This window comes from Ciona intestinalis, chromosome 1 (assembly GCF_000224145.3).
Source record: "Ciona intestinalis chromosome 1, KH, whole genome shotgun sequence".
Taxonomy (NCBI): Eukaryota; Metazoa; Chordata; class Ascidiacea; order Phlebobranchia; family Cionidae; genus Ciona; species Ciona intestinalis.
Window position 1 is genome coordinate 8,542,278 of NC_020166.2, and position 19,561 is coordinate 8,561,838.

The 19,561-nt window shown below is 36.8% G+C and overlaps 1 protein-coding gene and 1 long non-coding RNA gene across 3 annotated transcripts in view; both read left to right on the forward strand.

Moving 5' to 3' along the window:
- The first annotated feature begins 1,472 nt into the window (after positions 1-1,472).
- On the forward strand, positions 1,473-1,882 carry LOC104266879. The gene is made up of 2 exons (XR_717772.3): positions 1,473-1,607; positions 1,765-1,882. It is a non-coding gene; the product is annotated as an uncharacterized LOC104266879 (long non-coding RNA).
- A 10,996-nt stretch (positions 1,883-12,878) lies between these two features.
- LOC104265353 (sodium channel protein type 4 subunit alpha B-like) overlaps positions 12,879-19,561 on the forward strand; it is a 72,000-nt gene continuing 65,317 nt past the window's right edge. For both annotated transcript variants that reach the window (XM_018812474.2, XM_026836552.1), the window contains exons 1-3: positions 12,879-13,034; positions 15,087-15,281; positions 15,531-15,714. In XM_018812474.2, the coding sequence (XP_018668019.1) occupies positions 12,999-13,034; positions 15,087-15,281; positions 15,531-15,714 (415 nt within the window). In that variant the 5' untranslated portion in view covers positions 12,879-12,998. The remainder of the gene's footprint in view (positions 13,035-15,086; positions 15,282-15,530; positions 15,715-19,561) is intronic.

Here is a 19,561-nt window from a genome sequence, read left to right on the forward strand (position 1 = left end):
CACCGGGTCATAGACTAAATTGCAGTGATACAGAGGCCCAATAACTTAGGGTGCCTGAATTTTACAGGTTCTTCCTCCCTCGCTGTATATGCTACGCATATAGAATAGTTTACCAAGAATGTAATGTTGGAGCTGGGCAATCCTGGTTTAAACCCCAGGTCCCATGGCATGCCTCACTGTAGAACCTCACCCATATAGAATAGAATGCCCATATACAACGTTGGGGTAATGGGCCAACTGTGGCCTAAATCCCAGGTCTCATGGCATGCCTCACTGTAGGACCTCACCCATATAGAATAGAATGTGCATATACAACGTTGGGGTAATGGGCCAACTCTGGCCTAAATCCCAGGTCCCATGGCATGCCTCGCTGTAGAACCTCACCCATATAGAATAGAATGCGCATATACAATGTTGGGGTAATGGGCCAACTCTGGCCTAAATCCCAGGTCCCATGGCATGCCTCGCTGTAGAACCTCACCCATATAGAATAGAATGCCCATATACAATGTTGGAGCTGGGCAATCCTGGTTTAAACCCCAGGTCCCATGGCATGCCTCACTGTAGAACCTCACCCATATAGAATAGAATGCCCATATACAACGTTGGGGTAATGGGCCAACTGTGGCCTAAATCCCAGGTCTCATGGCATGCCTCACTGTAGGACCTCACCCATATAGAATAGAATGTGCATATACAACGTTGGGGTAATGGGCCAACTCTGGCCTAAATCCCAGGTCCCATGGCATGCCTCGCTGTAGAACCTCACCCATATAGAATAGAATGCCCATATACAATGTTGGGGTAATGGGCCAACTCTGGCCTAAATCCCAGGTCCCATGGCATGCCTCGCTGTAGAACCTCACCCATATAGAATAGAATGCCCATATACAATGTTGGGGTAATGGGCCAACTCTGGCCTAAATCCCAGGTCCCATGGCGTGCCTCACTGTAGGACCTCACCCATATAGAATAGAATGTAACTTGTAGGGTTATGATGAAACAACTTGAACGGCGCCGTGGCAAAGTTGGTTAGCGCGTCCGTCTCTAACCCAGGGTAATGGGTTCAAGGCTCGTCGCTGCTACCATTGTGGGTGTATGTATCTTAAGCAAGACACTTAATGGCAATTGCTCCAACCCAGTAGTCACTAATGGGTTGTCGAAATTATCAGTCATACCTATAAAAAAACTCCCAAAAAATGGTCACCAACAAAGTAACATATATACATGGTAACTCGTAAGCTGGCACGGGGTTTATAAGCAAGCAGCCGTGTTATAATAACTGTCGTTTTCCGCAAGATTCGTTCATTGAAGCAACCATCTGACTTCTGATTAAACTTAGTTTTCTGGGTAATGGCCAACACTTGTTTTACTCGAATCATCCTCTATTCAAAACAAAACAGAACTTATTATTTCCTCTTGGATGATATAAAAGCTTGAGACAATAGCAGCTGATTATCAAACTCGAAAATGAATAACAAATTTGTTCTTTTGCTGGTTCTTATTGCTGTCTCGCAGCTCGTGAGTGCAGACGTTCAATGGTATTCAGCCATTTCGAGGCGTCGTAGGGGAAATACTCGGCGTCGCCAAAATATATATGAACAAATGTAAGTATTTTCATTTTTTATGCATTTTCTATAGGGCGGTTGTTGTTTTATTTTTGTACTTTTTTTGTACCAAATGTATGTAAGCTTTTTGTATTACTAAAATATTGTCGTTTTACTTTAGTTTATATAAACTAAAGTGGAAACTTAAACTTTACAGGAAAATTGAAGCTGCTGCCCTGGAAGATATTGCTGATATGAACGATGTCTTACAGTAAATATAGACACAGAGACCACACGGTTTTGTTGTTCTTGAAATAAATATAAGAATAAATGTATCTGTGTTATGATATCCTCGTGTGGCGGACCGCTTTAGACAAGATTCTCGCTTACGAGTTACCACGTATGTAACTTTAAGGGTGATTGTGTGTGGCTGACAATTTAGACAACCCGTTAGTGACCACTGGGTTGTAGCAATTGCTGTGAAGTGTCTTGCTCAAGGACACATACGCCCAAAATGGTAGCAGCGACGAAGAGCCTTATAAACCGTTTTACCATTAATTGCTTTAAAATGGTTGCTAGCGATCTTGTGTGGGACATTGAACACATTTCTATCGGCATATTTATTTACGCTAAACGTAGAGCGGTTTATTTAAAGTAGCGCGTACATCTAGCGCTGAGGTGACAGAGTCGAAAATAACGATGCGAGGTATTTTGTTGTAAAGCAAACGGTTTTCAAATATTTTAGTGAATATTTGATGCTTACTACCAAATGGACGATAACGGAGAATAAAAACCAATTTAGTGACAATATTTTAAATGCATGGCTGTTAAATCACAAGACTGTATGTATATTGAAACATTTTATAAGGAGAGGCCTCGAGGCTTCAACGATGAAATATTGTAATATAGTAGGGTGGGGAAGATGGGACACCTTTTCACTCCAATTTCTCGTCACATTTGGTAGTAAACAAAAATTATTCAAAGAATTATAAAAACCGTATCCTCACAACTCCCATAGACCGTTGTTAATTGTTTAAAACACGATCAGGATAATTGGAAATTAGGTACTAAAGGTGTCCTATCTTCCCCAAACTTACTATATAGAATGGTATTCTGTAGCATATGGTTTACGATGTGGTACTATAGAATGTGATACTCTAATATAGGCAGAACTAAAGGCTTCCATGCAAGAAGACGCGGAATGCAGTTGTTACGTCACACATGCCACTCTGCTGATTATCGAAACGTGCCGATGGCTTCTGCAAGTTGAAGCATCTGATAAGAACAGTGGCAAGCGTTCCAGTTCCCTATCTATAGTGGTTATAGGCGTATCTGCTGTTGAAGTGTGCAGTTGAGTTGCTTAGAATTCTGGAAGAGACGAATGGCAGCCGTTTTTGTGAAGCTAAACCGCTAAACTTACAGCTAGCTCTTGTATAAAAGTTAGAGCAGGTTTCGCAATGTAGTTGCAACGTTAAAAGAAGGTATATGAGAGAAATGTATCTATGTATAGGTTTATGTGGTTATGCGTTTATATGAACCTGTATATATATAATATAGAATCCTTGTGTTCTAGATCAGTTTCAATATAATGTACTGTGAGGTAAGATGGGATACTGTTGGCACATAATATCCCATATTTCCCAACCGCGTGTTTAATAATTATCTTTTGGAGTTGTGAGGATACTGGTATATATAGTTATGTAAATAATCATTTTTTCTTATCTATTGAGGCAATAAAAAGAATAAAACATGGACCATCTTACCCCACTTATTTTTCATTCCATCTTTTCCATATTTAAGCAAAACAAACCAATGTAAGATTTAACTGAATAAAAGATAAAAGTTGGTTTTCAACCGTCAAGAAATACTGAAGATAATCTTCTTACAAACAGATGGTTGTAACTAAAGGTAAGTTCGTTGTGTTTATTTGTTTGATATTTATTGATACGCCCTAAATATGGTATAGTAGGGTGGGAGGAGATGGGACAATTTTTCTTTTCTTTCAATTTTCTCGTCCCATTTGGTAGTAAACAAAGACAATTTATAGATTTATAAAACCATATCTTCACGACTTCCATAGACCGTTGTTTATTGTTTAAAACACGATCGAGATATTTGGTTATTATGTAATAAAGGCGTCTTGTCTTTCCCCACCCTACTATATATATGGTAGATTGCACGGACTTCTTTAACTGTGACAACCAACTCTGAGCTAAATGCAGCGCCGTATACGACTTAACTTGTTTATAAAATAGAAACGGTTATTAATATGTTTTATTATATATATCCTTATTTGTATAATTAAATGGGCAATATCAAATCGCGTAATGTGCCAACTCTGGCCTATATTCTGCTCCGCGAGCCCTAATATTGTAACCCACTTTAAATAGAACAGAAAGTGATATCAATTTCAGTTATCAATATGTTGCTTTATATACGGCTGTTGTGTGTGTTGTATATGAATATAAGTTGCTTCATCCTCACATGGCGGGGTCAACGACAGTCGTTATAAAATGGGCGTCTGTTTTATTCACCTTGTGACCACTTACGAGTTACCCTGTATGTAACTTATTTATCCTCGCATGGCGGGGAAACGACGGTCGTTATAACACAGGTGTTCTGTTACATACACCTCGTGCCCGCTTACAAGTTACCATAAATGTAACTTTGTGGGTAATTATTTTTTTATGAATTGTTTTTCATTTTTTTATACGCGGCTGATGATCTGGACAACCCATTAGTGACCACTTGGTTGGAGCAATTAATTTTGTTAATTGTTACATATGTTTTGAATGGTATACTGCTACGAGTTAAACAATGGGTCAACTATGCAGTCCATGCTGCTGGACATAACGTATATGGAATGAAATGCTGAGATCAGCAAAACCAGCTAAAGTAAAAGTAGCATTTTAGTGGCAATCTGTATTCGCTGGTCAATAAACAAGCTCTTTAACATATTTATAGTTTGTTATTTTATTCACTTTCGTTTCATTTTTTAACAAAATTATTTTGTGTATTTAAAAAAAAAACAAGTTCTTAACAATAATGAAAAATGAATGTATTTAACACTGTGCCACGTCACCGAACTCCAGCGTTATACATGTAGCGGCAATTATCCAACACAAGCCTTCCCTTTAGAGGTCGTTATGCAGCTAAGGACGTTCCTGTTTCTCGACAGTTAAATTGACACAACGGTTTAGTCTCAACTTAGCGTAATGCCACGACTCCTTATCCGGATTAGGGGAGGATAAATTTAGAAATATGTTTGGTAATTACGACATATAAGTTACCCGCACTTTCAGCGTTTTCGTCAAGTCATTGCAACCAAAGATTTAAATGCAGATAACGTCGGGTAATGACTATATATTCGGGAATGCGGCATCTTGTACTGTGGGGTAATACGGGACACCTTGAGCACATAATATCCAAATATCCTGATGGTGTTTTAACAATTAACAACGCTCTTTTAGAGTCGTGAGAATAGAAATGTGAGAATTTTATGTGCTAACAGTATCCATCTTACCCCACAGTACGTTTACAAATGTATCAGCTTTTATGTCCTTTATTACTATGTTATTAAACGGACTATCGATGGTTGTATATATCGTTGATATATCAATAAACGTGAAGCATTTGTTGTAATGAACAATTCAACTGGTCCCTATAAATCAAAACACGTATTAGAAGACATTGTATGATCAATATCAACGTATGGTGGATATAAACGCATGTTGGTACTTCGTTATCTCTACTGCGGCAGCTTTAATCTTCAGCTGGAGAGTTTGTGTTCGTATATATCTGAAGGCGGTACGTGGTTATAGGTTCTATATGGGTGAGGTCTTATTGAGGCATGCCAGGGGCTTGGGGTTTATAGGTTAGAGTTGGAATATTATCTAAACACTGAATTATGCCATGAATTGATTATAATAAGATGTGTTTTGGATTAAAGTCAGCAAGTAATACAGCGAGGCCAAGGAACATATATTATTTATGCTAAAGTTTACCCCAACATTGTATATAGTAGGGTGGGGAAAGATGGGTAACGTTTTCATTTTTTTTTTGTCTCACTTAATAGTAAATAAAAATATTTACAGAAATTTATACTCGTATCTCGACGATCCAAAGAAGCGTTGTTAATTGTTAAAAACACGATTCTAAAATACGGGATTTAGGTGCAAAAGGTGTCCCATCTTACCCACAGTACTATATATACACATTCTATATAGATGAGGTCTTAAAGTAAAGCACGCCAAGGGACCTAAAGTTAAGTCCTAGTTACCCTTTATATGCTTTAGAATACCACGCATTGATCAGGTTTAAACTTGCCAATATTTAGCAAACTTGTAATTTATTTTTATTTTACCTTCAACCTATAAGCGATGTGCCGATATTTGATATTATCGATCACGGGTGTTTTGCGGATGCTTTCCTTCTGTATGGTATAGGGGTATATATTACTATGCCTAAGGTATAAGAACATCTAATATAGGTGGGTGGGGCAAGACGGAACAGCCTTGTTAGCACAAAAAAAACAATATCCTGATCGTGTTTCAAACAATTAACAACGATCTATGGGAGCCGTGAGGATACGGTTTTATAATTTTTTGAATGTTCTTTGTTTACTACTAAATGGAAATAGAAAATAAAAAACAAAGTGTCCCATCTTCCCCATCCTACTATATATATACATAGTTGGTTTCGGGTAGGATTGTTCAAGCCTAGAGCCAATATACTATTTCCTCTACGCGCCTGTATAAAGAAAATTCTTGCGGGCTTTTGGAAATACAAAGCATAACATAAAAAATCGAATTGTTGAAATAAAAGTATTGTTTTTATGTCAGATGAGCCCGGGAATACTTTATGCCTGGTAGCAGAAGTAATATATAGTAGGGTGGGGGAAGCTGGGACACTTTTTATTTTATTTCCCCGACCCATTTGGTAGTAAACAAAGAACATTCCAAGAATTATAAAACCGTATCCTCACGACTTCCATAGACCGTTGTTAATTGTTTAAAACACGATCAGAATATTTAGATATTATGTGTTGAAAGTGTCCCGTCTTCCCCACAGTAGTATAATAAATGCAAGCTTATCATCCGTATCTTGCATGGTAGTTGCGCAAGGTCTAATATGCGGGATTTACCAAACTGCGTAGGTTCTTTAGAAGTTACCAAACCTCTAGAGATTCAGTGATTGAACTGATAATAGTGTCGCCAACTTTCCCGCATTTCATTTAAACTGTAGCGACCTATATGAATTATTGGTTGTTGCTAATGCTGTATACATCATATACGTGTTATGCGGTGGTTGTTCTATAGCGAGCTTAAATATAGCAGAGTGAAAAAAGATGGGACACCTTTTCATTCTATTTTTTTCGTCCTATTTGGTAGTAAACAAAAAACATTCAAATAATTATAAAACCGTATCCTCACGACTCCCATAGACTGTTGTTAATTGTTTAAAACACGATCATGATATATCTTCCCCACCCTACTATAATTACTATACAAACCGTGGCACTCGGGCATCGTCAGCGTTTTTAAGCCATGCCAATATATTGTACATGCCCCGCGTAAGCAGAACAACATGGTTTAACTGTAATGTTACATTAATATTTGATGTATTAACGTCTTGATGATATGCGCTTCTTCTTGCTTGTGGTTTGCATATATCCACGTATGCACATTCTTCGTTATGCGCCGGGAAGTTGTTTTATATTAACAGAGTCAAACTTTTGTGAAATCGGATATAGCAGTTATAGTAGGGTGGGGGAAGATGGGAAACCTTTTTATTTAGTTTTCTCGTCCCATTTGGTAGTAAACAAAACAAATCAAATAATTATAAAACCATATCCTCACGACTTCTATAGACCGTTGTTATTTGTTTAAAATATGATCATTATATTTAGATATTACGTACTAAAGGTGTCACATCTTACTCCACAGTACTATATATTGGATATAAAAAATGGGACGCCTTTAGCACATAATATCCAAATATCCTGATCGTGTTTTAAACAATTAACAACGGTCTACGGGAGTCGTGAAATACGGGTTTATAATCATTGAGTTTTCTTTGTTCACCACCAAATGGAACGAGGAAATAGAATAAAAATGTGTCCCATCTTTCCCCACCCTACTGTATGTTTGATATAGCAGGTCATAAGCAAGATAAGAATAATGGATTGAAGGGTTTGGGTCTGGTTTAGCAGCTATGCTATATATATATGTGCGTGTGTGTGTGTTTTATTCATATAGCGTGGTTTAACGAATGTAGTTTAACGCTATGCCCCCAAAACGCATATTTTTTTCAAATACGATAGGGAAGGAAAGTAAGCGAGTTTTAACGACTGTCATTTTGTTGCTATTTTCTTTCTAATCTTTGTTTAAATTAATTCGTAACACATAAACATAGGTAAGAAAGCTATAGCAGTAAGAATAATCTTATAACGACTGTCGTTTTCCTGCTAATTCCCTTCTCTTCGTTGTTTTAATAAATCTGATCTTTGATATCGTATTCAAAGATCAAATATTAAAAAAACTTCAAATGTTGAAAGAACGTGTAACATAAAGACATTTATTTAAAAGCTATTGTAGTAATAATAGTAGTCTTATAACGACTTCCGTTTTCCTGCTAATTCCCTTCCCTTCGTTGTCTTAATTTTTCTGATATTCGTTGTCGGATTCCAAAAGACCAAAAAATTCCTTCGATTTTTTGGATCGTTTTCCGCGGTCTAAATTCCCCTCTATATAATGGTTTATAGATTTTCCGCCTAGTTTATTAAACCAGCGCGGCAACGTGTAACTCGTTGTATAAAAGGTTTTTCGCATCGTGTCGTATGTAGCATACTATAGGATAGAGTAAGATTTTTTTATTTTCCTTTTAACATATCATTTGGTAGTAAACAAAAAGACATTCAAAGAATTATAAAAAGGAAATCCTCACGACTCCCATAGACCGTTGTTAATTGTTTAAAACACAAGGATACTTGGATATTTGGATATTATGTGCTAAAAGTGTCCCATCTTCCCCCATATTACCATATTATAATTATTTAACCGCATCTTTACGACTCTATACAAGCAAGCACGATTATGAAAATAGAATATTACTCGCTAAAGGTATCCACCCATCTTACCCCACCGTACTATACCATGGTTGTATATAAACGTTTCAAATTAAATACGGTTTTACATGAACGGTTGTTCAAATTGAATTGAAAATGTCAAGAATAGACGATATGACCTTATGTTATAATCTGTATATTATAATCTCGTATATTGAACCTCAAGTGTCTGCCATTACTATGTTAAGGTTCGTCATTTGAGAGCGATTGAAACTACATGCAGTAAGACCTAGAGGTAGCTGAGTATATGTCTATTCTGAATAGATGAGGTCCTACGGTAATACATGCTATGGGACCTGAGATTAAGGCCTGAGATAGCCAATTATTCCAAACCATAGCGTGTTCTATTCTATACAGTTATATCGTATTGTAAGGCAGATAATGGAACCTGAGGTTTAAGCCAGAGTTGGCCAGTTAACCCAACATTGTATATGCGCATTTTATTCTATATAGATGAGGTCCTACAGTAAGGCATGCCATGGAACCTGGGATTTGGGCCAGAGTTGACCCATTAAACCTAACATTTTATATACACATTCTATTCCATATGGGTGAGGTCGTACAGCAAAGCGCACCATTATTCCCTAGATTTAGGCCAGAGTTGGCCCATTTCCCCAACATTGTATATACACGTTCTATTCTATATGGGTGAAGTCCTACAGTGAGGTGCGCCCTGGACCTGAGAATGCTCATTACCCCAACACCCAGGGTGCTTTTAAACCTTCCCAGATTTTAAAGCTTGCCGCTTTCAAAGGCATACATGGACGTCACTATCCGTAATGTAAATTAGCCACGAGTTGGAACCATTGGCGGTCAGGCTTGGTTACTAAGTCATTATATCCTCGCGACATGCATTAGACACCTTTAAGTAATTTAATTAAGGACCGTATTCAAAATCCCCTGTCGCGTCGTTCTACGTCATATGTCTATTAAACTCCATTACAGATAGGATATCGCTTGTCTAGATATCATACTGCTGTACTTAGTAGTTTATACAAGGACAGGAGTAGGCTGTGGTGGAGTATTGGCAGTTTTACCGCCTTAATTAAAGTATTGTCTATAAGTTGGTATTTCTATAAAACTTAGAATAGAATATATGTATAGTAGGGGGGGGGGGAGATGGGACACATTTTCATTATATTTTCTCGTGCCATTTGCTAAAGATTAAACAAAGAACATGCAAAGAATTATAAAACCGTACCCTCATGACTAACATAGACCGTTGTTAATTGTTTAAAACACGATCAGGATATTTGGATATTATGTGCTAAAGGTGTCCCGTCTTCCCCGCCCTAATATATATTAGAAAATACTGAATATCAGAATACACTATATGCGTGCATGAGATGTTTAACAAGTGTTGGATTAACAAGCAAAACAGTGCTGGTGTACATCAGTCGCTGCTGGTTTATTTATTATTTTGTTTTTTTGTTGGGCCTTAGTTATATCGATTTCTAAATACGGTTGTCCAAATACGCGATTAAAATTTAACCTGGGCCACGAAATAATTTTGCCCACCAGATGTGTATAATGAAGGTACTTGAGCGTATGTTGGGTTTTAATCTTAAGTCAGTGTTAGTTAGTACTGTGGGGTAAGCTGGGATACTGTTAGCACATAATATCCCATATAGTACTGTGGGGAAAGATGGGAAAGCATTAGCACATAATATCCCATATAATACTGTGGGGTAAGCTGGGATGCCGTTAGCACATAATATCCCATATTTCCGAATCGTGTTTTTACAGTGAACAAGTTTTTTTTAGAGTTTTGAGCATAAAGTTAAATAATTCTGTAAATATTCTTTGTTTACTACCTAATGGAACGATAGAGAGAATGAAAACATGAACCATCTTACCCCAACGCATTATAGTTCATGCTTTCATTCTCTTTTATCGTCCCATTTAATAGTAAACAAGCAATATTTCTAAAATTATTTAACCTTATCGTTACGATTCTAAAAGATTTTAATATTTTTTAATTTGTTTAAGCACGTTTTAGAAAATATTGAAATTTGGTGCTGAAAGGATTCCATTTTACCCCACAAGAACGCTCGTGTGTTTTTCTACTTCTATATTTTGTTGATTGTTCTGGAAGAATTTATTAGATTTTATATGTGGCACTAAACGAGCTAATTTGGTGAGAATTTGGCCAAAGGTATACTTGTTTATGTGAGAATTACGTCTTCCAAGTGGTTTAGTGGAAAGGTTTACTGGCTTGATGATGTTTAAACTTAACACTTTTCTCTATTCTGACGTCACGTGACATAATTGTTTTGTTTTCTCTTCGAAAACAAGATCGTAATATTTTAAGAACGAATGAAGCGAATCAGCAGCAAAGCACCTACAGAAGTCAGAGTTAGAGTTGGAGTTAGATGTTAGAACATATGATTTGTTGCTACGATAACGTAACAGACAAAAATCAAGTCCAACTAATTGAAAATTAAAAGATATGTACAAATGACATCGTTTAAGTAACATTAAACATTTGGTTGTTTTTGTCTGTTACATTTTCGTAGCCCCAGATCCTCACTGTATTTCTTTAACAAGAATCGTTCAACTATATGAGCACCAGATCAGGGTCAGATTCGCGGAATTTATTACAGTAAGTAAAAATCGGTTAGAAGTTCTGCTGTTGTACATATAATGTGAAAATGAATGCCATGAGGATAAATTTACACCCTATTGAAAAGACGAGTCTATTTCGTATAGTTAGAAACAAAGGGGTCGTGTTTTTAGTTAAGACTGTCAGTTGAACGGTAAATATTTAATCTTTTCAAGAAGTTTATAAATAACAGATATGTAAGAACTTTGTATAGTATTGAATACAACGGGTGTTCTGTAACTTTAGAATCAGGTACAGTTATCGACTTTGCTGGTGTTTTGAGTTCGATTTATGCACAGTCATGATCTATATAGGGTTAAAATAAGAAACTAGAAAGTTCTAAAACATTATATCTTAGTTATATAGGCCTAGTAGGTTGCTTATTTTATAAGAAAAATATAAGAATACAGTTATTAATACAGGAATATAGTAATAGTGTAGGCAGAACTGTTAAAAAAATAAGAAGTTTAATTGAAAATAAGTTGTTTTGCGACTTCCGTTTTATTGTGAATTTCCTTCTCTTCGCTTTAACTACTCTGATATCCGTTAGTCGGTTAGTTTATTCGAAGAAAAAAATTTTGTTTATGTTATGTTTTCTTTAAATAAAACTGACATTTTTACTGTAGAGGTTATAAAATTTTGTATTTTATAATCGGTGTTATTATTTTTCTTAAGTTAAATCACGACTTTACTGTGGGGTAAAATGGGATACTGTTAGAGCATAAAATTCGTTTCAAACAATTACCAACGCTTTAGATTTGCGCGGATGCGGGTATATAACACCGTGAATATTCTTTGTTTACAACCAATTGAGACGATAAAATAAAATAAGTTTGGATAATTGTAGCCCAATCTAATACATACGTACCATCTTACCCCAGACTACTATATATGTGCCATCTTACCCCAGGCTATTATATATGTGCCATCTTACCCCAATCCAACATATATGTGCCATCTTACCCCAATCTAATATATATGTACCATCTTACCCCAGCCTAATATATACGTACCATCTTACCCCAACCTACTATATACTGTAGCAAACAATAATTAGGCAGTCGCCGCTTTAAATAAACCAACACTAATATTTGAGATCAAGGTGACAGGTGTATTTGTAATCCAAGATGTCTTCCCGGGTTCATGGCAATTCGCGCACCAGGGATTCCTTTGTTTGTTAACCTTACGCATGAATGCTAATCGGAAGTAACCACTATCATCTCTATGACGTCATAATCAATATGTCAAAGCAGTGACAGGCCAGCCGATCGCTTGAGACATGAATCGAAAAACTTGAAATGTTTTAAGCGCGACAGTTTTTATAAACTATATACCGTGGGGAAAGATGGCTATCGAGAATAAATAATATCCAATATTTCCCAATCGTATTGTAAACAGTTAACAACGGTCTTTTAGAATCATGGCGATACCGTTATGTAGTTCTGTAAATATTTTTTGTTACCAAAATCGGACAGCAAAAAATATTGAAATCATAAACCGTCGTACCTCAACCTATGACATTACTCGTTACCATATTTTGTTGTTATCTACAATAACACAGTTTACTGCTAAACGCAGTGGCTTCGTTACAGACTATTTATAGATTTTCAGTATTTTCAATTTTAATGTATGACGTCATTGATGCGGAAGTAATTTACTCGCCGACCGTAATCTAAGTCGACTCGACAACCTTTTACACACCCGCCTTAAATAAGCAAGCAACATGAACGCACCCACTCTGAGGGAAAGAATTTGCTCGGTAAGATAAAATTTGCCAAAATGTTTGCTTACGTTTTGTACATGTTGTCCATTGTGTGGCTTAACGGGTGGGGGAAGACGGGACACCTTTAGCACACAATATCCAAACATCCTGATCGTGTTTTAAACAATTAACAGCAGTCTATTTTATGGGAGTCGCGAGGATACGGTTTTATAATTCTTTGAATGTTCTTTGTTTACTACCAAATAGGACGAAAAAAAAATAAATGAAAAAGTGTCTCACCTTTACCCACCCTACTTTATTCTCAGTATCCATCTTTTTCCACAGTATAGCGTGGGGAAGATGAGACACCTTTTCATTCTATTAGTAAACAAAAAAAAAACATTTTAAAAATATATAAAACTGTATTATTGTGACTCCCATATACTGTTGTTAATTGTTTAAAATATGACCAGGATATTGTGGATATTATGTGCTAAAGGTGTCCCGTCTTTCCCCACATCATTATATACTGGCATATGTTTGCTATGTTTAACAACAACGTTGTTTCAAATATTTAAAACTTTATTTCCCACCGTGTAACACTGGTGGCCACGAAGTCACTGAGATGTCAATAATTGAGTTTTATAAACTGTGAAGTGAGATCGGTCCCTTGCCATTTCGGTGTCGCATGCGAGGTGTCTTTCAACGAGGTATGGAACACCTTGATGCGAAAACAAAAACTCCTAGAACCAGAGAGTCAGGACAGAGATAGTTAGTATTTAGCAGCCGCGCTTTTATTTGCTACGATAATCTTTGACGGTTTCATTTTTGGATATTATGTGTTAAAGGTGCCCCGTCTTACTTCACCCTATACTGTATGCATGGTTCGTAACTTTAGATTAAAATCTTTATATTATGTGATATGAAGGTAAAACCTCCTGTTATTCGTTCCACCAGCTGCTGCATAGTTGTATGTCATTTAGTTTTACGATAACCGAACATTTGTTCCTGTCAGCAGAACGCCAGTTGTCATGATATATATGACTCATCAGAACCGAACGAACGGGCGTTTTTAATCGCATGGGATTTAACATGGCTTGAAAATCTTCTGTGAGGTTTTAATTAAAAGTAAACTTTATTAAGCTCTTCGAATTAATAAAAACAACGAGGAGAAGGGAGTTGGAAGCAAACCTACTAACGTTAAAACACGTAACGAGTAAAAATATTTGGGGAAAAATGACAAATAAAATCGTGGCAGCTAAACCTATTTTTATAAAGGTGTTTGAATTTGAAGAGCTATAGAATAGAGTTAGGATCAGGTACTACGAAATACCTAACCGACGAAAGTGAAATCCAACGATTTCTGTCTTGATTTTTTAAATATATATATAGTTCGGTGGGGTAAGGTGGGACACCTTTAGATTCTATTCTCGCGTCCCATTTGGCAGTAAAGATAGAACATTCAAAGAATTATAAAGCCGTTTCCTTACGACTCCCATAAACCAGGATTTTATGTGTTAAAGGTGTCCCGTCTTTCCCACCCTACTATATGTTTAAATTCAAATATCTTAATCGCGTTTTAAACAATTAACAACGGTCAATATGGGAGTCGTGAGGATACAGTTTTATAATTCTTTGACTGTTCTTTGTTTACTAACAAATATGACGAGAAAATAGAGTTAAAAAATGTCCCATCTTCCCCCACTCTACTCACTAAATTATAAAGTCTCTAATGCCCTCAGCAATCATCATATAATTGTAATACCCTAATTGGAATTCTTAAAATACCAATTAAAAGTTCATTGCAACTTAATGACTACTTTCCTTTGTTTTCATTTAACATAGGTGTATGCATTACCTGCACTTAATTTAGTATATTCGTTTCTTAAGTGTATTGGAAACGTTATAAGTATATTTAAGTGTATAAGTGCTATTTAAATGCCACTTAATCTGTTGTTACATGTGCAGTTTTGTGCAAGAGTCTAAAAGTAGAAAAGGCGTTAAATTCAAAAACTTTGTTTGAATTTTAAAAATGTTTAAGTCATTTTTTTTTTAAATTTAGTTGCGTGGATTTTGATTCTGTTTCTCTCTAAATTCATATTTTTCCAGTTTTTCTGTGACGGCGCTTGTCTCAGACCACGTGACCCTGAATACGAGCAGAAGATTTACTTAAAAGAAAGAAAACGAATCGAGAAATATTTACAAAACCTTGAAGAACCGAAGTCGGTGGATCGAAGCTCTCCCGTTCCCATTTTGCCCGAACCCGAACCCGAACCCGAACCCGAGTCCGACAAACGAATTACAGTGAGTTAGTTTTTCCGTTCGAATCAATGTAACTTATTAATGGCGGGGCAACGACAGTCGTTTTAACACGGGTGCTCTGTTTCACACGCCTCGTGTCCGCTTCCGAGTTCCCATACATTGTATATTACATAGGTCTTTTATGATTGGAAATAAGAGGAAAGTTTTAAAAACACATTATGTTAACTCTGTGGGTAATTAATTTTAGAATTTTGTTTTCACTTTGTTGTATTTATGATAATATAACCCCAGGACCCCCAGCGTCGATTCTCCTTGCCCGTCTTACCCGTCTACTCGTTGAAACCGAACCCTCCTCCCAATCTAAGAAGGAGAAGCGTTTGGTTTGAGTGTCCGGCAGGTGGCGGTGGCGAGCCAGTAATTACTGTTGAGCCTCCAACACCGGACGAGATGCCGCTGAGACTTATAAAACGAAGAGGTGAATTGTGGCACATATTCTAGTAGGGTGGGGGAAGATGGGACACCTTTTAACTGTATTTTCTTGTCCCATTTGGTAGTAAACAAAGAACATTAAAATATTTATAAAACCGTATCCTCACGACTCCCATAGACCGTTGTTATTTGTTAAAAAACACGATCAGGATGTTTGGATATTCTGTGCTAAAGGTGTCCAATCTTCCCCACAGTACTATATTAATAACTTTTTTTATCACTTCGTTTACGGTGAGATATAAACGACGGTGCCCAAGGATTGTCGCTGCTGCGGTTGTGGCGTGTGTGTCCTAAAGCAAGATACTTAAAAAATTGGTCACTAACAGGCTGTATTAATTGTCTGCCGTATAGAAAACAATCACCCACAAAGTTACATACGTGGTAACTTGTAAGCTGGCACGAGGTGTATGAAACAGAACACCCGTGTTATAACGACTGCCTTTTTCCGGCCAGCACGCAAGGATAAATAAGTTACATTAATTCATTCTGATAATTTAAATAAGATATATACTTGACCGCGACATAAAGTTTCAAGTTAATAAACTTATGAGTAAAAACGCGTTTAAACGAAATCTTCTGAAACTACCTTTATTAACTTTTAAATCTGGTTTGATATCAAATCAGATACTACATAATTAGTTCATTGCCACGTCTTGTATTACAAGACTTGCTACTAATATTTAATTTAGTATCATGTACCTTTGATCAATTTCTTGATTTCTCGTTTGTGGGACATGCGCCACCAATAGAAATCACTTGTTTGACGAAACGACGCCAATTTTGGCCGAGTTTTCCCACGGGTAGTATCGTAAAACAATATCGATTTCCAGCGCTTTAATGTCGCCATGCTCTAAGTTATACCAATTAGTAGCCACGCGGACAGTCTGCAATTGCAGTCAATTTTGTGGTTCATCGGTACAGTTAGTTCATTGTCGTTTTTAGCCATAGGCGGGAAACGCATTCACCGGAACGATTATGTATTTGGCCAGGAAGCTGCCAAGAATTAACTCGCTTTAATGCAGCTACGGGCGAGGTGAAGTAATGGGTAAAAAGGCGCGAACTTAACCTGTCATCTGCACCTATTTCTAGATGGTATGTTTGGTAATCTAAGCCAGTTAGAAGTTAGTGGTTTGCATACCGTGACAGCAGGTTACTTTCTCTTTTTCAAGATGAACTGAAAACAAATGTATGTCTTTCCGTTATGGGTAGAATTGTGAAGAAATGGCCATGAGAAAGGCACAGACAGGAGTACGATGTGCCGTTTGCTGCTTTGATAATGATTAGTGCGTTTTTACATAAAGTGTTGTGCATTTAAAGTTACACACAGAAAACGTACTATCATTCTCGCATAGTCCAAGATTAGGAAAAATTCTAGATTTTTGTTACTGGTAGAATTGTGAAGGAATTGCAATGAGAAAGGCACAACAGTCAGCAGTTTATCAGGATGCTATAATAGTGCGTTCTACACAGTATGTCACACACTGCTTTATATATATCATAGCATATATAGTTCCGATATTAAGAAAAATGTTGTATTTTCGGTAAGCGTAGAATTGTGAATGAATGAGAAAAGCATCAGAATGTTTAAGTATAATAACCGTGTGATGCCGTGATAGTGTATTTCGCACACTATGTTATACACACGACTTTAAAGATACAAAAATGCACTACTATACCACACATAGTGCGTTTTAGTGTCCGCACAGTGTATAACAGTGAATATAACATCGTATTTAACTTTAGCCCCGTTTGCTGTACAACGAGTACCGTGCATACTTTAACTGCATTCCTGCAACGTCAATAAACGCTGAGCTTGCAGATAAATATTACTGTGGGGTAAGATGGATACTGTTACTGTTTTCACATAATAATACTCTCCTTTAGAGTCGTGAGGATACGGTTAAATAGTTCTGTAAATATTCTTAATTTACTACGAAATGGGATGAGAAAATAGGCAGAAACAAGGTACCATCTTACTCCACTCTACTTTAAATAGGCAGCAGTACAGAGAAGCCTATGGACAGCAAACTTTATCGGTTGGGTTACTGCAATATTTCAACTGTGTCGATATTAATGTAGAGGAGACAAGGCGATCAGAAATAGTTTTATGCGAATTCCTTCGTTTCAGTCGATTTTGTGTTTACATAGCATCGCTCTATCTGATGCCAAAACGCATTGTTACGTCTCTGTGTCCCACGTTTTCTACCGTTTGGTAAAATAGTCGCGATTCACAATTGAGTTAAATAATCGTTTGTTGCCGTTTGGTATTACAGTCGATGGGATGGTTTATGTTTTTATTTAGAATCGTGTTTTAACAATTAACAACGTTCTATATGGGAGTCGTTAGGATACGGTTTTATAATTCTTTAAATGTTCTTTGTTTACTACCAAATGGGACAATAAACTAGAATAAAAAAGGTGTCCCATCTTCTCCCACCCTACTATATATGCTATCATTTGGTTTTAAAATTTTACGTTCGCCTCGTTGATCGCGTTTTGATTGACGCCTGAGTCACCGCAAGTTTACATTGTTTATTATTAGCTTGATTCCCAAGGCAGAGTCATAGCAAGCGTAATTTACAAACATCAAATATTAATGGCAGACCCCCAGAAACTGGACGCCACAGTGGATATGAGAATGAGATGTATTTTCTACGCGATAAAATCTATATAAACCACGTTTGTCCGTTGCATTATATTACTGTGGGGTAAGATGGGATACCGTTAGCACATAATATCTGTTATATAGTACTTTGGGGTAAGATGGATACAGTTAGCACATAATATCACATATAGTACTGTGGGGTAAGATGGGATACCGTTAGCACATAATATCCCATATAGTACTGTGGGGTAAAATGGATACCGTTAGCACATAATATCCCATATAGTACTGTGGGGTAAGATGGGATACCATTAGCACATAATGTCCCATATAGTACTGTGGGGTAAGATGGATACCGTTAGCACATAATATCCCATATAGTACTTTGGGGTAAGATGGGATACCGTTAGCACATAATATCCCATATAGTACTGTGGGGTAAGATGGATACCGTTAGCACATAATATCCCATATAGTACTTTGGGGTAAGATGGATACCGTTAGCACATAATATCCCATATAGTACTTTGGGGTAAGATGGGATACCGTTAGCACATAATATCCCATATAGTACTTTGGGGTAAGATGGATACCGTTAGCACATAATATCCCATATAGTACTGTGGGGTAAGATGGATACCGTTAGCACATAATGTCCCATATAATACTGTGGGGTAAGATGGATACCGTTAGCACATAATATCCCATATAGTACTTTGGGGTAAGATGGATACCGTTAGCACATAATATCCCATATAGTACTGTGGGGTAAGATGGGATACCGTTAGCACATAATATCCCATATAGTACTGTGGGGTAAGATGGATACCGTTAGCACATAATATCCCATATAGTACTGTGGGGTAAGATGGGATACCGTTAGCACATAATATCCCATATAGTACTGTGGGGTAAGATGGGATACCGTTAGCACATAATGTCCCCAATATTATCCAAAAATCCTGATCGTGTTTTAACCTATTTAGAGACGTAAAGATTATACTATTCTGTAAATATTTTTTTTTTATAACTAAATGGGACAAAAAAGAGAATGAAAACATGAACTATTTTATACCCACCCTACTAAATAACCATCTACGGTCTTACCCCACGCTTAAATTTTTGAAAAATTCCATTTATCTGTAAATTTTCTATCTTTACCGCTTTATGATCGGCCAAATGCGTTTAATTATTGGTATATATGGATCGAATCTTCTAAGAGCGAAGT